This window comes from Manis javanica, chromosome 11 (assembly GCF_040802235.1).
Source record: "Manis javanica isolate MJ-LG chromosome 11, MJ_LKY, whole genome shotgun sequence".
NCBI lineage: Eukaryota > Metazoa > Chordata > Mammalia > Pholidota > Manidae > Manis > Manis javanica.
This window is the reverse complement of record NC_133166.1, coordinates 83,034,938-83,061,955: the sequence shown is the minus strand read 5'-3', so window position 1 is coordinate 83,061,955 and position 27,018 is coordinate 83,034,938. Positions and strand designations below refer to the sequence as shown.

The 27,018-nt window shown below is 35.0% G+C and overlaps 1 protein-coding gene across 5 annotated transcripts in view; it reads right to left on the bottom strand.

Annotated features, from left to right (window-relative positions):
* RABGAP1L (RAB GTPase activating protein 1 like) overlaps positions 1-27,018 on the bottom strand; it is a 685,104-nt gene that overhangs the window by 624,584 nt on the left and 33,502 nt on the right. For all 5 annotated transcript variants that reach the window (XM_073216782.1, XM_073216783.1, XM_037013728.2 and 2 more), the window contains exons 2-4: positions 11,464-11,632; positions 9,981-10,170; positions 1,849-2,059 (exon numbers count right to left, since the gene is read on the bottom strand). In XM_073216782.1, coding sequence (XP_073072883.1) covers positions 1,849-2,059; positions 9,981-10,170; positions 11,464-11,601 — 539 coding nt within the window. In that variant the 5' untranslated portion in view covers positions 11,602-11,632. The remainder of the gene's footprint in view (positions 1-1,848; positions 2,060-9,980; positions 10,171-11,463; positions 11,633-27,018) is intronic.

The window sequence follows — 27,018 nt, the reverse complement described above, 5'->3', positions numbered from 1 at the left end:
TCTTCATCCACAGTTCCTGAAAACACTTTAGAGTTAAAGGTGAAATGGATGTTGTAAGGTTGGAGGCACTGGAGGGAGAGGTGAGCACATCGGACACTGATGACGTGTGCCAAAGTCCCTAGCTGCCGCCCCTCCCAACCTGAAAAATGTGCCTTAGGCTAGCCAATCCTCGCACCGCTATAAATCTATGCTCTGCCTCCCCCTACCTTCTTTAAAAACTCCCCACCTGTCTAGTTGCTTGCAACTTCCCCAGCCTGTTTCAGACTGGTGAACCTCGCCCAGGAATTGCGCTCAAATAAACTGCCTGGCCCTTTGTTGCCTCTTGTCGCCTGCTTATTTCAGTTAGAATTTATCTTACAGATGTCTTTTCATGTTAATGAAACTTTTGAACCCCACCCAAGGTCAGAGACTGGAGGCTGAATCAGCCAATGGCCAATGATCCCGTCAATCATGAGAATGCAATTGAAGCCCTCACAAGAACCCATGAGAAGAGCATATCACACTCTTGGATCCTGTTTCTCTGTCAGAGAAAGCTTCCATGCTTGGGGAACCAGAAAGATTCATCATGCCAACAAGCCAGGCTCCAAGCTCCACAAGAATAGAAGCTCCTTTATTTGGGACCTTGCTCTGTATTATCTCTTCATCTGACTATTAACTTATATCCTTCAGTGTTTTCCTGATTTCTGTGAGCCGCATTAGCAAATTAATAGAACCTAAGCGGGAGGTCATTGGAACCTCCAGTCTGAACAGGATTGTCAAAAGCACAGGGTAAACTGCCTGGGGCTTGTAACTGGCCTCTGGAGTAGGGGGTGGAGGGCAGGCTTGTAAAATGGAGCTCTTAACCTGGGGAATCTGGTGCTGTCTCTGGGCAGATAGTATCAGAATTGAGTTGCATTCTCAGATACTGCTCGTATTGTGCATGGGAAATGCAACAGGAAGAGAGACAATAAACAAAAAAGCAAATAAATATATACTATCAAGTCAAGGGAAAGGACTATGAAGGAAAAAAAGGCCCAGTAAGGGGAAATAGAGGGATAGTTATATGATATAATCAAAGGAGGCCTCTTTTGATAAAATGTTTATTGACGTGAAACTGAAAAGAAGCAAAAGAGCCACTGAGAAACCAAAATTGCTTGAGCAAAAGGAAGAGAATATACGTAGGCCCTGCGGCAGTAATCATGACTGGGTTTGAGAAAGAGCAAAGAAGCTACTATGACTGGAATGTAGTGAATGAATGTAGTGAGAGAGAATGAGGGGGAGAGAGCAACAGAAAGGTGGGTTAGAGAGGGAATGAGTGAAGGTTAGGAGGAGTAGGGCAGAAGATCAGGTCAAAGCACTAGGTCATCAGTGGCCAGACATGGTAAAGATTTTGAATATACTCACAAGGATAACTGAAGGCCACTGACTGGAGGGCTAAGTGTAGGAGAATAATATTATCTGACTCACATTTAAAGAACTTCAAGGTTCACATGACATCAAATATTATTCCTAATTAAGTATGAGAAAAAGTCCTTTTTCTTCTTTCCAGTCTGATGTAAAGAGCTTAAAATTTAAGGCTTGCTCTAGTTTTTCAAACCACTGATAAGATGAAGGAAGGTTTTCATGTTCCTTCAGAATATTCAGGTATTTTTATGATTATAGTTCCATTTTTAACATTCTTAGCATAATTTTGCAAATGCCTCTTGCAAATAAGAAACACAGTTTGAGCCTAAACATGGTTTATTTTGCATGCCTACAGAGTAAAAGTGAATTCACACTATGTTCTAGGCCTGATTTATGACATAACATTATCACCACCATCCAAAGGGCTTCATACATGTCAAAGGAGAAATAAGGACTAGAGCTTACCTCACAGAACCTTCTGGCACATTTGGCACATACAAAGTAACAGGAAAGGGGTACTGACTGGAAGATTTCATAGTTGACATTGCCCGTAAGGCCTCCACTTCATTACGTGGGGAAGAAACCTTCATACACCCTAAGTAGGTCAGTTTGTTAAATAAAACGCTCTCTTCTTCAGGTAATTCACTTGGAGAAGATGGTCTAGGTGTAGAAATTTCTGAAGAAAGTAAAAAAAAAAAGAAGCACTCAAAAGTTAATGCAAACTTCACAGTATACTTTTGCCTACTGCCCAAAAACAAATCAAAAATTGCAAATGTAGTCTCTCAGCATTTTCATTTCTTTTAACATTTATACCCTATAATTTAATTCATAGTTCTGAAATGCGTCATTTTGCACTTTTTAATCTCTCAAAGCATTATCTTACTTAGCTATAGTTTCTTTAGATGAAAAGAAAAAAATTCTAAGCTGTGCACTTTTTAAAAAATCAAAAATCTGGAATTCATATGAACAATAAGGTGGGGAAAAACACTAAAGACAGTGGGAATTAGCCTAAAAATAGAAACTATAACCACTTAAAAGTTTATCTTGGCTGACAAAGATCCTGCATAGCACCAAATTTATTAAGCAACCCCCAATTCCTAAGTAAAAGTAAACAACATTATTAACCTGTTATATGTCATACTAACAACAAAAGTCAAACTCGTTGTCTTGCTCCCTGCTGGCTTGCTGGCTTCTATGAACTATGTAAGTGTTCCAGCAGAAATTTTTCCCCCGAAATAATTATTTTGGTAAATGATCCTATGATTGCTTCCACCAGTTCTCCCCCCAACCCACCCATTAATGAGTTCCTTATAAAAAATTTTTTCACTTTAATTCTAAGCACAACATGCATCAAAGGCCCAGTTGTGGTTGGAGACTATCCATGTGTCGGGTGGTATTAAACTCTCCCTTTGCTACATTCTCCATGCCCCCCTAAAATCTAAATTCAGCTAATCTCCAAACCTTCCCTGTCACCCATATCCATGTTGCACAAAATTAAGCATGCCTGTCTCACCCTAACTAAATCCTTGCAGCATGCTCAAATTCTCACAACCAGGATTGTACTTGCAGAATATTAATAAATAATTCACAAAAGACATTCCCAAACTCCCCATACCAGCTCCCAAACATACCAAAACATGCAACTTCGCTTGCCATTTTTTTTCTCTATTGAAAAACTGAAACCATTCAAAATTAATTACTTCATCTACCATGTTCTTCAGTCACTGAAACATGTTTTTTCCCCTTTTGAAAAGTACAAATACATTTTAAGGCTGATTGCTAACAAACTTAGATTTATTATTATAATCCTACATATATATACAATGAATTTTTGTTAATGTAGCAAGCATTTCTGCAACAATTATTCACAAGGTCCTGTGGTAAAACCACACCTCAGTGACTGATGAGCTTAGTAGATCCAGTACTTCAAGTGGTCTATCATGTGTAATTGGAGTCCTACAAAAGAAAAGACTAAAAAAGAGAAAAAGCTTTTCAAAAAGACAAGTATTTTACAAATATGTATAACTCAGAATCATAAAACTCTGTATACCCCAAATGTAGAAATAGTACAGAAGTGAATCCAAAACAGACAGATGACAAATAGCAGACAAGGCCTTTGAAATATCTATTAAAATATAAAGGATTTAATGAAGAACATCTAACAAAATAAGGAGAAAAAAGAACCAAGAGAACTTCTAGAACTAAAAAATACAAGATCTGAAATGAAATTTTCCCTGAGTGGATATAAAAGCAGTTTTGAAATTGCAGAAGAAAACAAGAATGTTAAAGAAGTTCTTTGGAAGAAAGGAAAATGATACCAGAGGCAAATTGAAGAGCACCAGAAGTTATAAATATGAGGGAAAGACTCTTTCCTTGCTTTTTAATTTCTTTTCAATATAACAGACTATTTAAAGCAAAAAAAAACAGTATTTCGTAGAAATTTTAACACATGTATAAGCAAAATGAATGAAGCAAAAGCATAAAGTCTGCAAGAGAAGAAATGGAAGATCCTTACGATATACTTGAAGTGGTAGAATACTATTAAAACATAGACATGTTAAAGAGTTGAGTTATAACCCCAGAACAGCCACTAAAATAATAAAACAAGATTATTTGGTTAATATGCTGGTAATGGAGATAAAATGGAGTACTAAAAATACTCAATCCATGTGGGGGGTCACAGGGAAGACAGTGTAGCAGAACAGAGAAGACAAGTAGTGACTCTGTGGCATTTACTACACTGATGGACAATGACTGCAACGGGTTATGGGGGGGACTTGATAATATGGGTAAGTGTAGTAACCACAATGTTTTTCATGTGAAACCTTCATAAGAGTGTATATCAATGATACCTTAATAAAAAAAAAATCAAAGCCACCTGGAGTGAGAGTGTGTGTCCTGTTAGCTTGGGAATGAGTGGGCAAGGGGAACTTCCAACCACCACACACCCTGTCCCATCACCCCTACAAAAAAAATATATATATATATATATTCAATCCAAGAGAAGGCATGAAAAAAGGGGGAAAAGAAAGACAGACAGAAAGGACAGTGGGAGGACTTACAGTCAAACATAACAAATTACATTAAAGGTAAACAAATGGTTGAACACAGGGGTCACAGCTTTTTCTATGGTAAAGAGTCATGTTATAAATACTTTGGGCTTTGTGGGCCAAGAGTAAAAATCCTAGGATATTAAGCAGATATTCATATAAAAAGAAAAAACAGCCTTCCACGTTTTTTTTTTACAAAATTCAAAACTTTATTATAGACACTGAAATTTGAATTTTATTTAACTTCCATGTATTACAAAATATTCTTCTTTTGGTTTATTTTTAACCCTTTAAAATTTTAAAAATAATTTTTACCTCATACTGATGACAGTGGGCTGGATTTGGCCCATAGGAAGTAGTTTGCTGACCCCTGGTCTAAACATACCAATTAAAAGACAGTTCATCAAACTGGATTAAAAAAAACGAAGCTCAATTATATGCTTTCTACAAGGAACACACACTTTAAAGAAACAAGTTGATTAAAAGTTTTAAAAAAATAGAAATAGATACACTATGCAAACACTGATTATAAGAAAACTAGAGTGGCTATTAGTATCAGAAAAGTTAAGACTTCAAAATAAGGAATATTAACAGAGGATAGAGGGATATTTTACAATGATAAAAGGGTCAGGAAAACATAATAATTTTAACTGGCTATACACCCTAAAACCAAGAGCTTCAAAATACCTGAAGCAAAAACTGGCAGAAGTGAAGATGCTCAAACTTGAACCAGTCAAGCTGAAGTAGTAAGTGTGCTATAGCTTCTCTCTCCTGACTGAAAACACTGAACAGAACATAAAAAGTAACTACAGAGGATTCTTCTTAAAAAAGTAAACAATAATAGACAGACTGGAGAGAGGAGTCAAAACTTGAAAAACTATCAGGGTAGTGTGAGTGGCCTTTTTTTCCCATCCTTTATCTTTCAGATATGACCTAATAGCAGCCCAAGTTGCAGAAGTGTGCTGTGAGCAGCAGAATTGAAAAAAATCCAATCTTTCTGGCCAAAGGACAGAAAAAGGAGTTCTTATAAACCAGAGAGTGTTTAGGGAATTATAACTTTTTGTTTTTCTTCTTTTTTCTCTCCAAGTTATATCATCAGGTCAGCCCCAGTTATGGAGCTGCCCTGAAGGGGGTAAGAGAGTACCACAAGCATCTAAAACTTGGGAGAGGAAAATCTGACTCAACATCTAGAATGCCTAAGCAAACAGGCCTGTGCCTCTGATTCAAAAATGTAAAAGGAATACTCTGTTATTTTTTCTCTTTTCTCTCATTACTTTGTCCTAAAGTTGACTCCTGACATGCAAAACTACCAGACAGAACAAAAGGAATAAAAACTCCAAGTGAGAAATCTCTGTCTTTCTACTCAGAGAAAGAAGGAAAATGGACCCCAGGAAGCCCAAGAGTGTAAGGAAAACCCCAAGGAGGAGAGAGCTGAAAAAGGTAATCCCCTAATTTTGTGTATGAACACAAGTCTTGGGCTTACCACCATGCTGTACATGTGTGGAAGAAACCAAAGATACATAGCAAAGGTTCTGAGAACTGTGCTGACTTTGGAACCAGAAAGCAAGACAGAATTTGCAGTCAGGACATAACAAGGCAGACTGCCTGCTAAAATAAAACAAAATCAACCTTCTTTAGAGGATTTTATCTGGAAACAGAATCTCAAAATGTAAGATTCAAAGTCTGAGAAACATTCCAATTATGTAACAACCAAAAAAAAAAAAAAAAGTGACCAATTCTCAAGGGAAAAAAAAATTGACAGATACCAGTCCCAGGATGATGTAGCTGTTGGAATTACCAAGGACTTAAAAATTGGTAGTAAAACCATGCTCCATGATATAAACGTTAACACAACTGAAATGAACAGAAGCATCCAAATCCTTGGCAGAGAAGCAGAAAAATGTAAAAAGAATGAAGGTAAAGTTAAGAACAGGAAAAACAGTGTATCTAAAATTAAAAATTCACTAGGGCTCAAAAGAATGGAAATAACAGTAAAGAGTGAACTTGAACATACAGAGAAAATTATTGGAAAACAATGAAAAGAGCCTTAGGAATTATAGAACAATATGAAAATATCTATTATCTTTGTTCTCTGGGTCTCAGGAGAAGAGAAGGATTAGTACAAAAAAAAAAAGGAAAAGATTTATATAAGATATAATGACTGAAAACTTCCCAAATTTGATGAAAGATATGAATTTACACATTGTAGAACTTAGTGAACCCTTAACAAAGATAAACTCAAAGAAAACCACAACCATATAAGTTTATAAAACTGCTGAAAAGCAAAGATAAAAAATATATATATTGAAAGCAGAGAAAAACAGCCAGTTAGAGATAGGGAAAGTGCAGATTTCTCATCAGAAGCTATGGAGACAAGAATAAAGAATAAATTACCTAAATGTTTATCAAAGGGTATTGCTCCATAGATCAGGGGTTTTGCTAAAGTGTTTCAGTGGAGATAAAGGGCCTACATCCCTGCCCCATGCCCATATAAAGCAGGTGTGTTCAATTAACCTGGATTGGACTAAGATTTAATGTGACTTTATTTTGGGGTTCAAGATTTCTAATACTAATGATGATGATAATGATGACAAATATTTTATTTGGTACTTAGTTTATGCCAGGCATTTTATAAACTACTTTATATGAAAAGTATCATTTAATCCTCCAAATTCTTATGAGGCAGGTTATATTTTCTATTTTGCAGATTAGGAAGCTGTTAGAGAAGTTAAATAGGTTGCTAAGGTCATAAAACCACAGGCAGAGCCTGATTTCAAACCCAGGTCTGAACTCCAGATATCATGTCTTAACCTCTATGAAAGGTCTAACTAAAATACAATTAATTAAAAGCAAAATGTAATTTTTATTCTTCTCCTAATTACAGAGAGTATCAGCTCTTAAAGGGAAGGAACTCTTCTGTCCTGTTTCCATTCCCAGCACGTACTAACAGTGTCTAAAAGACTAGACTCTCAATATATATCAAATGAAATTTTAGAGCCAGTAGTCCTTTTAGCAACCAATTATAGCAAACACACATCATCCTGAGCAGCACCTTAACCCTGTCTCATCCACAACTAAATGGATCATAACTGCAGCCTTCACATAGACAAAACTCAGGTTAATTATCCAGTCATAACTAGTAGGGATCCTGAGTTGAGCAGACAAATAGCAAAACATTTTCAGCAAAGCAACACTTTTGAGACCTGGTAAAACTGTACATTAGTGAAAGGAATTCATTTCTACCTAAATATAAATTCAGTCCTATTCAAGTCACATTTCTCCAACTCCAGATCACTTCCTCAATAAAAAGAGTAACAAAGAGCATGAGAAAGAAAACTCATCTTTGTAGCCAAAAGTATTTTAGTACATTACAGTAAACTAGCAAAGATCTCATGTTAAGAGCTGAATCCAAGTAGCCAGAATATAAGATCATTGACATTAAGTGCCCTTTTAAAACAACCACAACAATTCTGTTAGCAAAAACCATTATTTATTCCACCTACGACAAGGCAGTTGAAATGTTTTTAGTTCAGGCTACTATAACAAAATACCACAGACTCAGTAGCTTATAAACAGACAATAATTTCTCTTTAGAAATTCTAAAATTAAGGCACTGGCAGATTCAGCATTCAATATGAGCCCACTTTCTGGTTTGTGGCATTTTTTCAGTGTCCTCAGTGGCAGAAGAGACAAGCTAGCTCTCTGGGTTCTCTTACAAGGGCACTAATCCCAATCATGAGGGCTGCTCCTCATGACCTGATCACCTCCCAAAGGCCTACCTCCTAATACCATCTCCGTGGGTGTCAGGATTTCAATATATGAATTTTGGGAAGGGCAAAAACATTCAGACTATAGCATGCCTTTTTACTGAAAATGAAAACCAAAAATCTAGAAAAGAATACTAAAAAGTTACTTGTAAAGCAAAGGAAATTCCCAAGGTCTTCAATGAAAGATTTTTCAAAATATATTAAGTATAATGGGTGATAGGAACACAAAAAGGTAAACAATACATAGTCCCTATCAAATATACTCAGAAATAAGAAATTATCCAAGCCATTGCAAAGGATAATTGATTCTGACAACTCATCAGAGCTAACTTGGATGACAAAAGGCATTTCTTCTTTTCAATTAACATATTAACCAAAAAAATAATTTAATCATATGAATGCTGATTTGTATGCTTTGGGTTGTTTGGAAGAAGTAGGGATTTAGAAATTTAAAAGATAAAGCAAAGCACAATGAATGATACAATCTCTCATGTTCCCTTACATCAAGAATTAACAAAAATTAATACTTTGTAAGGTTTGTTTCCAATCTCATAACTTTAATGTGTGTGTGTGTGTGTGTGTGTGTACATAAACTTAAATCCAGCCACGAGTATGACTATATGCTGGGACCTATGATTCTTTACAGTGAATCACCAAACAAAGGGGTGCTCTTGGGGATCCCCAACACATTGCAAATATCTTCTCCTAGACTGTCATTTAACCATATTTATTATGGCACCTTTCTCATTCAGAAGATTTAAGTTTTTATGTATTAAAATACAACTATCTTTTCATTTATACAAAAATATTCTCCAATTTTTCTTCTTACAAATTTATTTTTCACATTTAAACATTTCATTGACTAGGAATAAATTCTGTGTATGGTGTAAGTTAGGGCCATCATAGCTCATCTGTGTAACACTTTGCCTTTATCTATACTTACCCTACACCAACATTCAGAAATGGAACAGGAGCACCCTTACCCAGTCAGAACAACCTCATCACCTCTGTCAGTGTCACATATTGAGGGACTTGAATGTAACTTATCAGTTCATGAAATTCCTCAAACTACCAGGAAATGGTTCAATTGGTCCAATCACACACTCAACTTTTGTTCAATGGGTAGAAGAACAGAGCCTTTCTGCCACCAGGATGAACAAATCACCTGGCCTTAATTAGCTATTTCTGTTGCTAACCACCTTGTGACCATAAAGGAAGCCAATTAAGGAGAAAGGTCATGTGGAGAAGATCAAAGACAGTTTACAAAGGAACACCTTCAGAGTCCAGACCAAAGGACACCCGCAGTATTTAAACCAGCTGAAGTAGGAGTTGTGTTTAGTTTAGTTTGGCTTTTCATGCACACAAAACCACTTTGACTTAGAAGCTGGTATTTCCACTACAAATCCTATTTTAAATAATTGTAGTCAAACTGAGCAAAAAGACACATCACATAATATGAAAGACTGTGTCCATTACACTATTCTCTGATACCCAAGAATTTTTTTCATTTGTTCAGTAAGTATTTACTGAGGGCCTACTATGTGCCAAGTACTAGAGATAAAATGAAGTCCCAGACAGTGTTCCTGTTCTCAAAGAACATTGGGGGGACTGATTTTACAGGTAGAGTCAGAAACCTTAGAACCAAAGTAAGAACTCCCAACTAGAACTGGTCCTGTTCTTAGAAAACAAAACTAATAGGATTTTTCTAATTTTCATCTTAAAATTTACATTATCACTTTATCCCATTTCTCTTACAGTTTCTAAGAGTTCAATACAGTACCAATATTCGATGGATCCAAAATTAAATGAAGAGATGGCTTATTTGTTTGGCTGACTGAAACATTTCCAAGTGAACGGTCTGAAATTTCACTGCAATCTTGGCAATCAACAAGCCTGCTTTGCCCTTTCTCAGAATCTCTTAAAATCTCTTCCATGGCTTTTTCCAATTGTTCATCACCATTAGAAATAATCTATAGACAAAGAAAAACAATTCTGTTTCAATCATATTGTGGTTCTGAAGCGTAACGAAAATATTTCATTTCTAGAAGAAATTTAAACAATCTAAATATTCAGATTTAAATACAGTTACTGAATAATACCAAGAATTTATACAGTTCTACCTAACTATATCTGATCTCTGATCTTATTCACAGAGATTTCCTTTTCTTTATTTTTATTTTTTTAGGAATACATTCTAAAAACCAGGTAATCGTAAATGTATGTATTTTAAAAGGGAAAATGGTAAGTAAATAAACAGCGACTTACTGTGAATATCACTTAAAAGATCACATTTCTTTTTACCATAGCATAAACATTTCTGATCTCTTTACAAACTTTGCTTGCTAGCTGTTAAGAGGGTATTACTAATTTCTTTACATTTAAGTTGACTCATTCTTTTCTTAAAAGTGAGACATCAAGCCTAACTAAATAAATGATGTTTTAATTAAATGCTTTAATACTAATATAGATATTTGCATAAATTTAGTCATTTATTTATATGTAAATCCCTTGAAAAAATTGAAATCCATTATTTTAACAAAGCTGTTTATCCTCAACATAATATAAAATAGGTATTTAATAATTTGATTTTCACAAAACTGTATTAGACAGATATACTAATATAACTTTGATACCACAGTTAATAGTCATTAAATATTAAAGTCATAAACAATACATAGCACTTTTGATTAATTTCTCTATTCCTATTTCTAGAGGTGGTTATACAGTTCTTGTGCATGTACACCTAGGTTTGGTTCTTTTTCTTTGAGTTAAGAAAGGCAACAGAGATGGAAAAAAAATCATATCAAAATAAACTCAACTGCTAAAAACAATAAGACATAAACTTAAAAAATATTCAAACAAGTCAACCAATAAACCACAACTAGAATGTTACAAGCTGACCTAAAACACAAAAACCATAGTCTCAGAAGTGAAAGTAGAACATAACTATTTATATAATTAACTTTTAAAACCCAGCAATAAAAGACACAAAAAATCCAAATAAATTTATGTAAGATTTAACCATTAAATCTAATGTGCAAATTATCCTTCCCTTCTATTCCTTCTTTCAAAAATTCAAATTAAAAGCAAAAAAAACTTTAAAAATACATCAACCAAATAATTAGGCTCTGGATAAATCAAACATTGATTCTCTTCTCAAGGACAGTACTTAAGAAAAACCTTTGGATTTTACACATCTCCTAAGTTTCACCTAGTTAAAAAAGCAATAATTTAAAATAGTATCATTTGTAGAAAAGAAATACCTTCAGTTGAGGTTTTTCATCATCTTTTGTAGATGTATCATCTGCATGCTGAGAAACCAAAACAAATTCTTCGCTGTTTTGTGTAGCCACAGGATCCGATGACCCAGTAACCTTCTGTAATGAAGCTCTGACCTCCATTTCAGTTCAAAACTTCTCTTCTCACATCCACCTGGTCAAACCACAGAGGTAAAAAAAAAACAACTATTGAATAAAAACATGAATTAATAAATACTTGATCAACCCTTGTCCTTTAAAAATGGTTCATGTGAAGAATTCTGCTGGCTAGATATTATCTCAAAACTAGGGAAGCTTCTTAGACTAGGCCACATAATGGAAATGTACTCTCTTCACCCTGAGTTTCCAGACTAAAAGAACCATATTGTTCCCTGAAAAACAGCAGAAACCTGCCCATATCTCAACTAAACAGACTGACTACTGTTTGTCTCCATTTCTCCTAGAAATACTGTTTTTGTTCTTTTCAATAAATAAGCATGATACTAGAAATATCTACAAATACATACACACAAAATATATTCACTTAAAATCACTTTATTTTTAAATGTAAATGTCTCCAAAAACTTTCCTCAAGACCAAATGTATACATTACATTTATTTTTTGTCACTGAGGTTGACAAATCAATAAAGAATTCAACACCCTATACCATATATCTTTTCTTTCCTAGACACATTACCACTTATCATCAGGAGGGGGGAAAAAAAGGCCAGAGATTTCACATTGCATTCACATTGCAAACAATGTTTCAGTAATTAAATACAGTGAAATTTTCTGGATCCATCTCTACTTTACACCACAAAACTCAACATTCTCTATCACTTCCAGAAGTTCAAATATTCTAATTTTTGAACAGGGCCTTTTCAAATTTTGAAGCAGACGCTTCCTATAATAATCCAAATGTCTCTAAATTTCTGATTTGGAATCCAACTCTACTTGATTTCCAAACGGAATTCTTATCAGTATCTTAAATATGACCAAAGTGGAATTCCTAATGTTTCCTCCAAACTGATGTTCCTCATTCAAACACAACTAATTTTAATTGCACATGTATACTACATAATAGACACTGTATTCAGCACTCTGATTACATGACTGAATAGGTAGACAAGTTGCCTGTAAGGTAATTTTAAATCATTCTAAATGCTGTGAACAAAATAAAGCAACTTAGTGTGACAGAGCAGCTGCAAGGAGTATAAGGGCGATCTTACATGGTAGGAAAGGACTCTCTGAAAGGTAAATATTTAGACTGGAACCTAAAAGACAAAAAAATTCATTTATTAAGCAACCTGCTCAGTGACCAAAGGGGTAATGTGATAAAGAGGTAGGACAAGCAGGCTGGAACTAAAGAACACAGGACCTTGTAACTGCTTTAAGTCTGCTGATCCATGCCAAAAATTACCCAGAAATGTTCTTTTCCATTTGGTTACTTTTGTTCATGCCTCATATAAATGTGACTGCAATATCTCATTCTGCCATTAGGTGACACTAACATCATTGCTCTTGGCCAAAAAAAAAAAGAAAAAAAGATTTACTTCCCCTTCAAGCTTTGTCTTAAAAAATTAATTACCTCCAAATTTTATCAAAAATCAAAATTTCCAATAATATCAAAGTAAATTATAATTATACTCATAGGTAGTGTACCTAGCCATCATTTATTTCCGTAATGCCTTAATGTCCTTCCTTTTCAAAACCCTTCAAGCACATGCATCTGTCCTCTCAAGGTTTTCTCATTTTGTATATGTTTCTGAAAATGCAGTATGTGTTAGATCCCATATTTTACCCTTGCAGGCCCTTCCTATAATAATCCAAATGTCTCTAAATTTCTGATTTGGAATCCAATTCTACTTGATTTCCAAATGGAATTCTTACCAATATCTAAATGTGTCCAAAGTGGAATTCCTAATGTTTCCTCCAAACTGATGTTCCTCATTCAGATTTTCCACTTCAGTAAATGATACCACCTTTTATCAAGTTGCTCAAACAAGAAATCTGGGTATCATCTTTGGCTCATCTCTACTTCCCTCTTCACATGGACAACCATGTCAGCCCCACCTCCAAAACAAATCCTACATCTATCTCATCTGTCTCCATGACCTAATCCAAGTAATGTTCTCATCTACTATAAATGTCTTCTAACCCATATCCTACTGCCATTCTTCTCTCTAATCTACTCTTCACAGGACTGCCAAAGAAATCTTTTGGAAAATAAATTGGATTACATTAAAACTCCAAACTAAAATCTTTTCACTAAATTTGAAATAAAATCTAAACTCCTTCCCAGGACTTACAAGGACCAGCACACCCTTGCCTCTGTCACTTTATCACTACAGCTCTTTAATCACAAAGTTCTTTCCCACTTACGGTCTTCATTCTTACCACTTACATCCATATGGCTGTCTCCTACAGGTTGTCAGCTTTCATTCATTCATTCAGCACATATTTAATGAGTCCCTACTCTGTACAGGAAACTACAATGGGAACTGGAGACTAAACGATGAGTTAAGACCAATGTAGTCCCAGTCTTCCTAGAGCTAATGTTCTTATGGAAGAGATAAATAATATAAATAATAGAAGAAAATAAATCAGGACCACATATTAGAGTAAGTACTATAAAACGTGATGAGAAAGCAAGAGGTAATGTGGACCTGGCTGACATCTGGGCTTAATAAGAATGAATGAGCCATGGAAAGAACTAGGGAGAAAGATCTCAAGCAGAAAAAGTTGCAAATACTAAAAAGCCCAGATGTGAGAAAAGGCTACTGAGAAATGGAAAGGAGGCCATGAAAATGAGATCATAATGAGCATGGGTGAGAGTAGTAAGAGACGAGATATGGAAAGGAAGACAGAGAAATTGAGGCCAAGTATCTAAGTATCTTCATAAACTCTAAGTTTATGCTAATGTTAAGTATCTTCATAAACTGCCTCCCAATTTCAGCTCTGTTTTATTTACCAGGGACTATCCCATGCCTAGTGTAGTGCCTACTATGTAGTAGATGTTCAGATGGGTGTTAAACAAATTTTTTTTAAAAGAAGTAATCGGGCTAATGTTCTCCCAAACAGCAAATGTGGAGTCGGGATTCAAGCCAGGCAGTCTGGCTTCAGAGTATATGCTCTGAACCACTACATGATATTGCCTCTTATAGACTCCTCATATGTTCTTGAGACCTAGGGTTGATATCTTCCTCAACCGAACATCACTGAGAACACTGAACCTTCTCCACACTATTCCTCCAACTTATCTGTCTCTTACCCAAAAGCATTCTTCTTAGATAAGAGATAGGTAACCCTGAATTATCATGTTAATAAATACTAATGGTTTATTAGTATTAATTCTAATTAATACTCAATTCAAATAAGATTTCCACTTTTAACAGAGGCTTTCTTTAGCCCCAAGAGAATGTCAGATATTCTGCCAGGCTAAGAAGAAAACTATTAGTTTACCATATGTAATTTTGTGACCTCTTCAGACACTGTCCAGAGCTTCTCATTACAAGCATAAAACCCTTCCTCGAAATGCTTTATGAACACTTCTAGAAGCCTGCTTAATGCTACCTTCTTGGGTTTAACAATGCTTTGAACATCAGTATGGAGATGGCATACCTATCAAGTTTGCACACAAAAACAAAAATCTGAGAATACAAAATCAAAGCTTTAAAGTATTTTAGCAGGCAAGTAATTAAATTTAAGTGGAGAAAATAATCTTTTCGACAAATGGGGCAGAGGTAATTAAATACTCACATGGAAAAGAGTGAAGTTGACCCCTACCTTACACCTTACTGGAAACTTAATTCAAAATGGATCACAGACTTAAATGTAAGGGCTATAACTATAAAACTCTTAGAACAAAACATAGGAATAAATCTTCATGACCTTGGGCCAAGCAATAGTTTCTGATATGACACCAAAAGCAAAAGAAAAAAACAGATAAATTGAACTGTACCAATATTCAAAATTTTTGTACTGAAAATGATACCATGAAGAAAGTAAAAATAAAATCCACAGGATGAGAAAATACTTGCAAATCATATTATCTAAAAGGGTTCCAGATTACATGAGGAACTCTTCTAGTTCACTAATAAAAAAAGGCAAAAAATCCAACTTTCGGTTCAGCTAAAGAGCTTGGAAGTCATCACTCCCTTCCTTAATACAAAAAAAGGCCGGGCTAGATGAAAAATCAATTAGCTTTCCCTGGGTCCATCACAGAACTGAGCTCACCAGCCAGACTGCCATCCCAAAATCTGGAGAGACAGGCAATTCAGTCATAGCAACTGATATCTGTTTACCTGAAGCAGAAGCTGCTGGAGCCATAAACCGATAGTAAGACCTAATACGGTAACTTCAACAAATTGCTGGATACTAAGTTATATCTGGGTGTAGGAGGGGAGACTGGGTTGTGGGAGGGTGACTTGAAATTTTTTGCATGTTAAGTTTTACTTAATAATAAATAATAATAAAGAAGCGAAGGAAGGAAGGAAGGGAGGGAGGGAGGGAGGAAGGAGGGAAAGAGAAAGGTGTAGTAACTATATTCGTTTTAGACAAAGAAGACTTCAGAACTACGAATATTATCAGAGATAAAGAGGGGCATTAATTAGTGACAAAAAGTCAATTCTCCAAGAAGACATAACAATTCTAAATGAGTATGCACCTAACAACAGAGTGTGAAAATACATGAAGCAAAAACTGACAGAACTGATAGAGAGAGAGACAAATCCATTATTATAGTTGGAGATTTTGATACCCCTGAGATTGACAGATCAAGCAGGCAGAAAATTGGTAAGGACCTGAAGAGCACTATCAGTCAATTTGATCTACTTGACATTTGTAAAATACCCCAACAGAAGAATACACTATTTTCTACAGGGAACATTCACTAAGGGAGGCCCTATTCTGAAACATAAAACATTCCATGACAAATTTTTAAAAATAAAGAGAATACAAATATATTCTCTAACCATAGTGGAATTAAACTAGAAATTAGTAACAGAAAGATAACTGGAAAATACCCAAATATTTGGAAATTAAACAACACATTTCTAAGTAACCATGAGTCAAAGATGATACAAGAGAAACTTAAAAATACTTTGAACTAAACAAAAATGAAAATACAACTTGTCAAAAGTTGTGGAATGCAATGAAAGCAGAACTAAGAAACTTGTTGCATTGAATGCATACAATAGAAAAGAAAAAAATTTCTAAAATCTATGACCTAAGCTTTCTTAGAAACTTTAAGAAACTAGGAAAAGAAGAGGAAATAAAAAGAATTAATAAAAAATATAACAAATCAATGCTATTTCAACAGGAAAGCCATATAGAAAAACCAAAACCAAAGGTGACTCTTTGAAAAGATCAAATAAAATTTATGATCTCCGGCCAGATTAACATGAAAATGAAAAGATATAAATAAACAATGAAAGAAGAGTCATCACTACAAATTCCCTTGCACATTAAAAGGATAATTAAGGAATACTACAAATAATTCTGTGCCTGTAAATTTGGTGACTTGGATCAGTCACCAGTTCCTTAAAAGACACAAAATACCAAACTTCACACCAGGAAAAACAGATAACCTGCACAGCCTTATGTTTTTAAAGAAATTAAATCAATAATAATAACCTTGCAAAAAGGAAAGCATCAGACACAGATGACTTCACTGGCAAATTCTACCACACATTTAAGGAAGAAATAATAGCAATTCTCTACAATCTCTTCCTTAAAAGAGAAGAAACAATTCCTAATTCATTCTATCAGCCATCATTATCCTATTACCAAAACCAAATTACAAGAAAACTATAGACAAAATTTATAAAATCATATCCAGCAATGTATAAAAAGAATTACACCCCAGGCATACAAGACTGGCTCAACATTCAAAACTTAATGAATATAATCAAACACATCAATAAAGTAATGAAAAATCATCACCATGTCAACTGATACAGAAAATGCATGTGACAAAATCCAACACTCCCAACAAGCTAACAATTGATGAAACATCCTCAACTTGATAAAGAATATCTACAAAAAAATTTACAGCTAACATCATCCTTGAGAGAGACTGGACACTTTCCTCATGAGACTGGGAACAATGCAAGGAAGCCCTCTCTATCCAATTTGATTCAGCATCATAAAAAAATGGCATACAGATTGAAAAGGAAGAAATAAAGATGTCTTTATTCACAGATTACATAATTATCTATGTAGAAAATCCCAAAGAATTTACAAAAAGAACCCTATAATTACTAAAACAAGTATAGGAAGGTCACAGGATACAAGGTCAATATAGCAAAGTCAATTAATTCCCTACATACAAACAATGAAAATGGAATTTGAAATTTTTAAAAAGCAATACCATTTACAATAGCACAGAAAAACAAAATACTTAGGTATAAATCTAAAATATGTGTAGGAGCTGTAAGTTGAAACCTACAAAACACTGATGAAATTAATTGAAGAAGATCTAAATGGAGAGACACTCAGTTTTCATGGGTAGGAAAACCCAAAATTAAGATGTCAATTCTTCCCAACTTGAGGATTTAGAATCAAAAATTAACTTGCTGAAACTGAATGACCAACTGACTGAGCACTTAACTACAAGGTGAACTATCTGAACAAGGGCAGGAATCATGTCTTTTTTTATTTTATTCACCAACACATCACCAGCACAGTGCTTACACATACTATGGGCTCAATAAATATCTGTTTAATAAATAAGTCAATTATTTTGGATATAGCAGATGTACTACTGCACCATGTAGGAAGTTGGACTGAATGAATTCTAAAGTCACTTAATCTTAAGATTCTCATTCTATGTGATATGCTGAAGAATTCCACTCCAACAAGTCAATTCAAAATGTAATTTACTAAGTCTACTATTATACAGCAGTATGCTAAGCATAATGTTACTTTATGTATGGCAATCTGCTATTATTTCAGAGCAAATGAAACAGCAGTTGGAAAGTCTGCAGGGGTCCTTTAAATAACATGGAGCTCACTATACTGTGAACTCAAAACTGATAGATCCATTTCCACTCAGCATGTAAAACAGGGCAGTGCACAAAAGCAAAACTGCTTTTTGAAGCACTTAGTTAAAAGTCTGTCCTATTATATTCCAAAAGTTAGGATATAAAACCTGACAAAGGATTTTTATGTCTCTTCATATACAAAAAATAACAAAACGGAACATTTTTACTTTAGGGCATTTTAAAGGTATATGAGACTAAGGGACAGAAAACTTACCAGTGCTACAGAAAATTGGATATATATTTCTCCATAATTCTGTGTTTTGAAGAACTGAGTCAGTCCTGGAAAAAATTACCATGACCTCTGTTTATTGAACAGTCCATCCACTATTTTACATATTTAGGCAAGAGACACACCAATATGTATTCTGTATGCCTTGCTTCTATTCATGCTCTTCTCCCTTGCCCTGAACCCTAAAGAGCTCACTAAATATTTTTGACTGATTTAACACACTTATTCCCCACACCTACTGCAATTCTACCAATTCTACCCAGTGAGATCATTTTTAATTCTTAAATTCCACATCACTTTTGTCAAATGAGCAATATAACTAAATTAACACCTCATTTGGATGCTTAAAACTACAATTTTCACATATACTAGAAACAGTATAACAACATTCAGCAAAGTCTAACTGGAAGCTATCTTCTTCCCAAAATAACCAAACACATTCAGAAGTATAAAATCATGGTGCACATGGTCCAATTTCTTTCTATGCCAACTGTGGTTAGCCTGCTTCTTGCTTTTAGATTATGTGTTCGCACCTATTCATCTTCAAGTAGCTCTTGAATGAAAAGAGAAAACTGAAAATGTGAGTGTGAATAAAAATTGTATGGGCTGGGATATTAGACATGAAAATTAGAATGACTATAGTCAATCCATTACAATGGTGGAAATAGTACATATTCTTAATTTACAATAAGAAAATTAGCATGAATAAGTTAGAACAGCATTTACCAACCATAATTCTGTGCTTTGAAGAACTGAGTCAGTCCTGGAAAAAATTACCATGACTTCTGTTTATTGAACAGTCCATCCACTATTTTACATATTTAGGCAAGAGACACACCAATATGTATTCTGTATGCCAGCATGTCCCCGCCCCTGAAAAGGGCACAGAAGAACCTTATTAATTCACATTAATTCATACTAGATTTGAAGTGATTAATCTGCTACCTTTACTACATATCTACCTTTACCATTGAGATTTAGACTTTGCAGATTTTTTTTTTTGTTACTAATTAGCATTCTTTCCCTTATTGAAGAAGTCCATTTAGCTTTTCTTAAAAGGTTGGTTTAGCGATAAACTCCTTTGCTTTTGCTTGTCTGGAAAACTCTATCACTCCTTCAATTCTGAACGACAACCTTGCCAGGTAGAGTATACTGGATAGGTTTTTTATCTTTCAGCACTTTGAATACATCATGCCAGATCTGCTGATAGTCTTATGTTGTGGGGTGGGGGTGGGGGTACCCTTGTATGTAACAAGTTATTTTCTCTTGCCCCTTTTAAGATTCTTTATTTAAAATTTTTGACATTTTGATCATAATTTGTCTTTGTATGGGTTTCTGGGTTCATCTTTTCTGGAACTCTCTGGCCTTTCTGGATCTGAATATCTGTCCTAGGTAAGGGAGGTTCTCAGCCATTATTTCTTCAAATAAGTTTTCTGCCCCTGTCTCTCTCTTCTCCTTTGGGACCCAATAATGCAAATGTTAGTCAGCTTCATGTTGTCCCATAAATCCCTTAAGCTATCTTCACTTCTGTTCATTCTTTTTTCTTTTTGCACTATAATTGGGTGAGTCCCACTATTATGTCTTCAAGTTCACTGATCCTTTCTTCTGCTCCATGTTGCCTGTTATTGAATGCCTCATAGTGTATTTTTCAGTTCAGTCATTGTATTCTTCAGCTCTATGGCTTCTATTTGGTACTTTCTTATATTTTCTCTTTGTTGAAGGTCTGTATTTATCCATTCTTCTCCCAAGTTCTGTAAGCACTGTTATGATCAGTACTTTGAACTCTTTATCAGAAAAATTACTTATCTCTGTTTCCTTAAGGTTTTTTCCTTAAGTGTTATCTTGTCCTTTCATTTGGAACACATTCCTCTGTTTCCTCATTTTGCTTGACTGTGTGTGTGTTTGTTTCTGTGTATTAAATAAAACAGCTACCTCTCCCAGTCTTCAAGGAGTGGCCTTGAATAGGTGATGAACCTTCTCATTCAACCTTGCCCAAGCCCTTTGTTGTCTCTCAAACTTTTGTGATTGCCCAAGCAGCCTATTTCATTTTTAATAGCTCCCAGTTTTTGAGGGTATGCCAAGACCTGTCAATGTCTCAAAGGGGCAGGATCTCAGTCAGCACCTAGATTCAGGCTGACTGTAAGTCTGACCCTCAAGCAGCAGCTTTTAAAGCATATAAATATATACAGTCCTATAGTACCACAAGCATAAGCCCTGCTTACAATTAGACCAATCTGGAGTTGTCCCCTGAGCAACGATTGTAAAAATTGGTATGCAAAATTGGTTCAACATTCAAAAATCAATTAATGTACTCCACCACATCAACAGGCTACTATAAAAAAAAATCACATGAGCATATAGATGAAGAAAATCATTTCACTATATATAATATCCATTCATAATAAAAACTCAGTATACAAGAAATACAGAGAACTTCCTCAACTTGATAAAGAATATGTTCATGGATGACATGATTGTCCACGTAGAATATCTGAATGAACTAACCAAGAAACTACTGGAATAAGTAATTACAGCAAGGATGACAGGCTATAAGCTTAATATACAAAAGTTAATCACTTTCCTACATACTAGAGAAGAAAATGGGAAACTTGAAATTAAAAACACAATAGTACCCAAAAAAATGAAATAGATATAAATCCATCAGAATGTATACAGTTGACCCTTAAACAACATGGAAGTTGGAACTCCAACCACCCCCACACTTCATCTCTCTCCCAATAGTCAAAAATGCACTTATAACTCTTGACTTCTCAAAAACTTAATTATTAATAGCCTACTATTGACTGTGCCTTACTGATAACATAAACAATCAACCAACACATATTTTGTATATTATATAGTAAGCTAGAGAAAAGAAAATTTTTTCCTAATTGTTGCAAATCTCCAAATTGATCTGTAGGTTCAATATACTTCTATCAAATTTTTTAAAAGAAGTTCTTGTGAAACTTGATGAAATAATCTAACCTTTGTGATGGTAGTTAAGGGCAAAAGCTCTCTAAAGACAGACTGCCTGGGTTTGAATCCTGGTTCCTAAACTTAAAGTGGTCTTAAAGTAAGTACTAAACCTATCTGCATCTCAATTTTTACATCTGTAAAACCGCAATGTTAATACCAACATCCCTATGTTGCTATGAGGACTGGGTGTGCTAATACATATAAAAATTTGACCTACATTATGCACTCAATAAATATAAGCACTCAATTAACATCTGGAAGAAAACATAGGGAGAAATAACCAAGAAGGTTTGGGAGAGATGAAGAGAAGGTATATTACAAGATAGTAGAAGATAGATTAATAGAAATTATATAATACTAGTATAAAAAAAATCACAGGCAAATCAAAGCAACAGAAGAGAGAATTCAGGACCCTACTAGTATAAGTAAGAATGTGGTTTAGGATAAAGGTGGCATGTTACAAAGCATAGTGAAAGGATGAGTTTATTCAAAACGTCAATGGAAGTAAGGGATTTTTCAATAAAACACAAGGGGACAACTTGTTAACTATAAGGAAAAAAACTAAATGTGATTCTTACCTATAACCAAATTCCAAACAAATGTCAAAAGGATTTTGGTTATTGTTAAATAACTAGGTGAAAAAAAAAATGACTATTTCAGCTATCAGGGTGGGGAAGAACTAAGTATAATGTCAAGGAAGAAATAAAAAAGAAAAAGACTGATAAATTAACTTGATAAATGTAAGGCTTCTACATATCAAATAATACAAGCAAAAGTTAAAGACAAAAGTTTGAAACATGACATGATATTACCCTAAATGTATAACAAGCTGCTAAAAATAAATTTTTAAAAATATGAATACTCCCATAGAACGTGAAATAAAGGACATAAGGCAAATGACCAATAAACATAAAATTAAATGTTTTTTAGAATCCATTCTATGTCTCCCCAAACTGTGTACCAGCCCTAAATCATAGCCTCTGGACTCGGGGGGATAAGCATGCAAAAGGGAAGGGATTCTCTAACTGAACTTTAATCCAATTAATACCTTTTACTTTGACATTTTGTTCCAAGAGGGTGCTAAGTCTTAAGCCAACTAATACGGCATTTTCCTGAGAATAGTTCAGGAAAGAATATAAGAATTAAATTGTTTCATCAGATTAAACCCACAGGAGAATATAAAAGATATTCTTTCTTAAAATGTATACTCAACCTGCATTGACTAGTGGTACACACTAAAACTATCCAACTATACACCTTTAAATGATAAATTTTATGGTATGTGAATTATATCTCAAAAAAAGTTAGGGTAACTGACATTTACATGCAAACCTCCAAAAAAAGAAGGAAAATACATGTAAAATGACTGTTACTCATCAGAAATTTTATGCTTAGCAAGAATGTTCTATTAAACCATAGTGTGTATTCCAAGATTCTTTTCTCAAAAAAAATAGAAGGGGGGTTGCACACAAGTACATATTATGTCTCCCTAATAAGCCATGAAATTTCAATATCCAAAAGGACATGCAAACCTTTTGCTAACATTCTCCGTGTCTGAGAACCTTAAGAGAGCCTGCTACAGTTTCAGTTTAGAGTAAGTGATTATCTAGTTTTTTACATTAGTCACTGGTGCTTGGTCAATTCTAATAGTTGAATCCCTTCTTGTGGGAAAACTGCTCATGACTTTGTAGACCTAATCTGGTGGTTGAGCTACCTGGTCCCACTGACAGCTATGTCCATACAATAAAAATATAACAATATCTCATTGTGGTTTTAATTTGCATTTCTCTGATGATCAGCGATGTGGAGCATCTTTTCATGTGCCTGTTGGCCATTTGACTTTCTTCTTTGGAGAAGTCTCCGTTCAGATCCTCTGCCCATTTTTTAATTGGCTTATTTGCTTTTTTGTTTGTTGAGGTGCGTGAGCTCTTTATATATTTTGGATGTCAGCTCTTTATCAGATCTGTCATTTACGAATATATTCTCCCATACTGTAGGATGCCTTTTTGTTCTATTGGTGGTGTTCTTTGCTGTACAGAAGCTTTTCAGCTTGATATAGTCCCACTTGTTCATTTTTGCTTTTGTTTCCCTTGCCTGGGGAGATCTGTTCATGAGGAAATTGCTCATGTTTATGTCCAAGAGATTTTTGCCTATGTTTTTTTTCTAAGAGCTTTAGAATGCAGCAGCCCAGTTTGAAAAAGATATATGCACCCCTATGTTTATCATAGCACTATTTATGATAGCCAAGAATGGAAACAACCAAGTGTCCATCAGTAAATGAATGGATAAAGAAGATGTGGTACATATACACAATGGAATATTATTCGGCCATAAGAAGGAAACAAATCCTACCATTTGCAATAACATGGATGGAGCTAGAGGGTATTATGTTCAGTGAAATAAGTCAGGCGGAAAAAGACAAGTATCAAATGATTTCACTCATCTGTGGAGTATAAGAACAAAGGAAAAAACTGAAGGAACAAAACAGCAGTGGCAACACAGAACCCAAGAATGGACTAATAGTTACCAAAGGGAAAGGGACTGAGGAGGATGGGTGGGAAGGGAGGGATATGGAGGAAAAGGGGGCATTACAATTAGCACACGTAATGTAGGCGGAGGGGCACAGGGAAGGCAGTATAACACAGAGAAGACAAGTAGTGATTCTGTAGCATCTTACTACGCTGATGGACAGTGACTGTAATGAGGTATGTGGTGGAGACTTGATGATGGGGGGAGTCTAGTAACCATAATGTTGCTCATGTAATTGTAGATTAATGATACCAAAATAAAATTTTATATATATATACATATATATATGTGTGTGTATATATATATACATATATATATATATACACATATATATATATAAAACAATAAAGAAGAGCCACCTTCCACTTTTAATTAGGATTTCTGTGTTGTCTAGGCAAGACAAGTTGTAGGTTGTCTACCTCAAAGATGCAGATGACTGTCACTTCTCTATAAAGCCTCTATATCCTAGAGACAACCCAGAAGAGCAGGATTTCTCTTTCCAGGATACACAGGGCAGAAGGCATCTAGGGGAAATCAGAACAGCATCTCTTTATCCTGAGCCCAAACCTTTGTTCTACAAAACTCTGTTCTACCTCTGTTCTACAAAAATAAGAGATCACAAAAAAGTATATTCTAATATACATTAATTTGTATTTCATAAGAAAATATAAAAAATATTAAGCTGTTATTATAAACTTTCATTTTTATAGAAAAAGTATAACTGATGTGATTCTAGACCAAGTACTCAACTCACACAGCCATCAGTGTCAGGGAAAAATGTAGCCAGTGGGAGCTCATTTCCAACACCAGAAAATACTACTTACCTAACTTACAGGCATTATGCCTAAGATAACTATCATTCACTGAGTACCAATATATTTATAATACTTCCAAAAAATACTGTAAGATGGCTATTATCCTCATTTTATAGGTATGAAAACATGAAAAAAACAGTTGTCAAGTAATTTGCTCAAGGTCCCAAGGTTAGGATATAGCTGAGGCATAACTCAAAACCAACTCAACCAGACTCCAAAGATACCTCTCAAAAGCATAGAGTAATATCTAATATTTATTGAGTGATTAGCTTGTACTATGCATTTTATATTCCATCTCATTTAAACTCACTAGGCCAAATAATTCTCCCCCACTCTCCCAAAAATATTGCTTAGACTCATAGCAATCCATTTATCCTAGGCAGCTATTGAACTTGAATACAAAAGTATTTCAAAATGTAAGAATTTTAATGTCAAAATAGGTGAGGGAATAAAGAAACACAGACATCCAATCAAAAAATATATTAGTCATGGGTATACACTGCAAATATAGTCAATAATATATAGTATCTTTGTATTGTTGACAGCAACTACACTTACTGAGGTAGGCATTTAGTAATGCATATAATTTGCAACACTATGTTGTACACCTGAAACCAATATTTTATATCAACTTTATTTCAATTTCAAAAAAAAAGTAAGAATTAAAGGGACAGCCCTAGTTGCATATGACAGGTCTACAAATGGAAGCATTCATCTAGAGCAGATGACACAATTGTTCCTATTTCCAGTTCCCTAAATCACATTACAAGTCACAAAGCACACAACTTCCATGTAAACTTAACATGGGCAAAAAAAAAAAAAAAAAAAGAAAGTGAAGTTAAAAGAAAGCCATTATTTGATCTGAGTTTTTAATTTTTTTCACCTACCAATTCAGTTCACCTACTAATTCTTTTCGAAATCTTTTAAGAGCCCTCATAACCTGATGCTTTTAAGAAGAAAAAATAAAATATCCCCATATCTAATTAAAATATCTGCCATTAAAATCAATCTTATTTGAATTCAAATATTCAACGCTTTCACAATTTCAATTATCAGGATGACAATTTTCAACTCTACTAATTTTTACAAAGATGGAAAAAAGGACATAAAAGAAAGTTCCAGCTAAGTTATACTGAGTTATATTTTTATCCCAAAGCCAAATTCCACCAAAAGGTTATATAATACTTCAGTTTAAGGGGGTGAGTAAAATTACCTAATTGGTTCACAAGTCTGTTGCTACATTTTAAAGCCACAGTCAAAACTTCAAATATAAAAAGATACTCCAATAGTCTGAAAGATACAAGCAAGTGCAAAGTGTTCAGTCTAATTCTATCAATCAGTAAGTTAAAAGTTGTTACAGATGCTCTAACATAGGAGTCTCACTTCCTTAGTTAAGTTGGGAAGATAAATTTAATTTTCCTGGGGGCGGAGCCAGGATGGCGGCGTGAGTAGAGCAGTGGAAATCTCCTCCCAAAAACACATAGAGCTATGAAAATATAACAAAGAAAACTCTTCCTAAAATAGAGACTAGAGGACACAGGACAACATCCAGACCACATCCACACCTGCAAGAACCCAGCGCCTTGCGAAGGGGGTAAGATACAAGCACCGGCCCGGCGGGACCCAAGCACCCCTCCCCTCGGCTCCCGGCGGGTGGAAAGAAACCAGAGCGGTATTGTTCTTTTTTTTTGGCAAGTGCTTTTTGGAAGCCTTAAAGGGACAGGGACCCCGTTGTTAGGGAGGCAGGGCGGCGGGACCGGTGAGCGGGTGCCTGAGACCGGCGCCTGAGGACAAAGATTACCGCGCGTTTTTCCCTACAGGACCTGGTGGGCAGGTGCCTAAGACTGGCGCCTGAGGATGGAGGAAACCGCACGATTTCCCCCTTTTTTTCCTTTTTTTGGCAAGTGCTTTTTGGAAGCCTTAAAGGGACAGGGACCCCAGTGCTAGGGAGGCAGGGTGGCGGGACCG